The sequence below is a fragment of the Gymnogyps californianus genome, chromosome 1 (assembly GCF_018139145.2).
Source record: "Gymnogyps californianus isolate 813 chromosome 1, ASM1813914v2, whole genome shotgun sequence".
Lineage (NCBI taxonomy): Eukaryota > Metazoa > Chordata > Aves > Accipitriformes > Cathartidae > Gymnogyps > Gymnogyps californianus.
This window is the reverse complement of record NC_059471.1, coordinates 190,003,994-190,006,493: the sequence shown is the minus strand read 5'-3', so window position 1 is coordinate 190,006,493 and position 2,500 is coordinate 190,003,994. Positions and strand designations below refer to the sequence as shown.

At 38.3% G+C, this 2,500-nt stretch overlaps 1 protein-coding gene across 1 annotated transcript in view; it reads right to left on the bottom strand.

The window, feature by feature from the left end:
- FOXP2 (forkhead box P2) overlaps window positions 1-2,500 on the bottom strand; it is a 371,543-nt gene that overhangs the window by 32,447 nt on the left and 336,596 nt on the right. Inside the window, exons 13-15 of the mRNA XM_050914983.1 lie at window positions 1,727-1,928; window positions 935-1,011; window positions 694-795 (exon numbers count right to left, since the gene is read on the bottom strand). Of these exons, the coding sequence (XP_050770940.1) occupies window positions 694-795; window positions 935-1,011; window positions 1,727-1,928 (381 nt within the window). The remainder of the gene's footprint in view (window positions 1-693; window positions 796-934; window positions 1,012-1,726; window positions 1,929-2,500) is intronic.

Below are 2,500 nucleotides of genomic sequence, written 5' to 3'. Positions count from 1 at the left end.
GAAATGAAAATAAAACAGTTCACTTAGTCTGTGCTGAGTGCCCTTATCTTTCCAGACGTTGCTCTTTTTCCAAAAATAGATGCACAGAACTAACATTTTTTTAGCTCCTTGTAGGATCCAGACAATGAAGTTGTTTGGACAGGGATATAGATGAACCCTTTTGTCTAAGTAAATAAACTGCATTTATGTTCTGACAGGATAATATTCACTTTACTTTCTTTTAGTTCCAGCTGAGTAGCCATGGCCCTCACTCCTGTGGCAGCTTCAGTCTGTATGATGAGGTATGATGTGTACAAAAGGCACAGACCAAGACAAAACCTACAGCCTCCATTTGTTGCACAAGGCAAACAGACATTTTTCAAACTAATTAGCCAATAATATGCAAGAGAAAAAGTAATATAGTGCGACTAACAAAGGTGTTGATGATTGAGTGCTCACACTGTAATTAGTGTGTCAGGCCCTCATTTCTCTGCCAAGCCTCAGCTATTAATTGCACCAAATTAGAAAACTGTATCAGAGGCAAAATTATTCTTTCACTTGTCATTTTGAGAGAGGGAATTCATTCCATTCAAGAGGCAGGTTAAAAAGAGGGGAAGCAGATACTAATCTGCTTATGTCATGTAAATAAATGTTCCTTGTGCTATCTGTAAGGAACTGCGCTAGGCATCTTTAAACTGCCGGCAAAGAAGTTACCTTCCAAGTTGCTGCATTACGCCTGAAGTAAGCAAATGTCCGTGTAAACCAGCTGTAAATTTCATTAAGTGTTAACTGCCTGTCACTTGATTCCATGATAGCCTGAAATGAGACAAGATACATAGTGACATAAAATAATGGTTTACTAACTAGACTGGATGACACTTTCTCAACCAAGCCTTACTTTAAGCATTAATGAATTTTAATTTAATCAGGCAAACTTAATTTTCTCTCTACTTACCTGCCTTATGAGAGTTGCATAAGTAAATGGAGGTCTGACATCTGCATTTTTATAAAATTCATAGTTTGGGGCAATTTCTGTAAAATAAAACCATACAAACTGTACGTTAATGTTATTAGCAGCCTGCATTGTGTATTATGATTGATGACATTGTTTCCTATGTGCTCACAACAATTTTCAAAGGAACTATTTACTCAGGAACACACAAAAGGCCATGGACAAGCAAATTATACCAAAAAGTCTTTTCTGTGCTCCTCAACGTAAAAGCACAACTGAAGCATGCCCCAGTCGGTCGCTTCATGTACGCCAGCAGTGGTGTACCCAGCCATCCAGTGTGCTTCCAGCAGCAAGACCCTTTTAAAATGTGCAAACTGAGTATTTTCTTACATGGTCGTACAGTGACAGTCAGCCAGCTCTTTCCCTGCCCTCTCTTATTTCGCATCTAAAGCATTCCTTTGTAGGATTCTTCACTGGTTAGCAGAGAACTAGTACACTAACACGCATATACAGAATTAAATATGGTTAGCACAGGCTGACAGCAGCTAAAGGAATATATATCATCATTAATACCAACCCTTTTCACGTATCCAGTATTAACCTTTTACACTAAACCAAGACTGTTTCAGAGCTTCTTTTCTTTCAGTTTTCTATTTCTTTATAATCATTGGCAAAATAAATTAGAGATGAAAAAGAATTCTTTTACAATCATCTGTGTTAAACACCTCTTTGACATCCTCAATTTGCCCCTATGATATTTTAGTTATAGCGTAAATTTGATCCAAAGTGTCCTACCTGATGACATGGGAATGTTGTATTTGTCTGAATGTCTTCTTCGAATGGCTCCCACATTGGGTACACTGGCTGGGGTGATTACGGAAGGTCCCTGGGTAATTGGGGTGACTGGGGCCGTTGGTGTTGTGGGAGTTTGAGGTAAGCTCTGTGGGGATGTCTCCAACATGTTCTTAGACATGGTGACACTAGACACCAAATTGAGCTGCAGAAACCCAAAAGGAAAGTAAAGAAAAAGCAGAGAGGGGGGGGGAAAAAAAAGACTTAAAAAGGTTTGACAAATGAGAGTGGATTCACTTCTACAGCTGTGTTGCCACTAATAAGCTGCAAAAGGAAGCAGCCAATCTCAACTAATTACAGGATGAAATTGTATCATAAGAACTCTAATTAGAGGATGCTGTTAGAGGTTATCTAATAATCTGCTGCAATGTTACTTAGGACTAACTCCTTCTAGTACTACCAGACTTCACAGAAAGTATGCTTGCCTGCAACAGAAACTAGCTGGTGATTATTTAGGTCTGTTGTAAAACAGATCTAGCTCCTGCTGAAACAACAATAACAACAATAAATGTAATAAAAGATGTTAGTATTCATACAAACAAGACTTAAAATAAGTTGCTATTCTGATGCTGCCAGAGTTGTTGTTTTTTTTTTTTTTCCCCAGTCCCAAATCTCAGCTGAGAGGCTCCAGCCAGCTGGAAAATTTTACACTGACCTTTAGTCTCCTTGCTAATTTGGTGGAATGGTAATGACATTACTACATATTCAAACAAAATT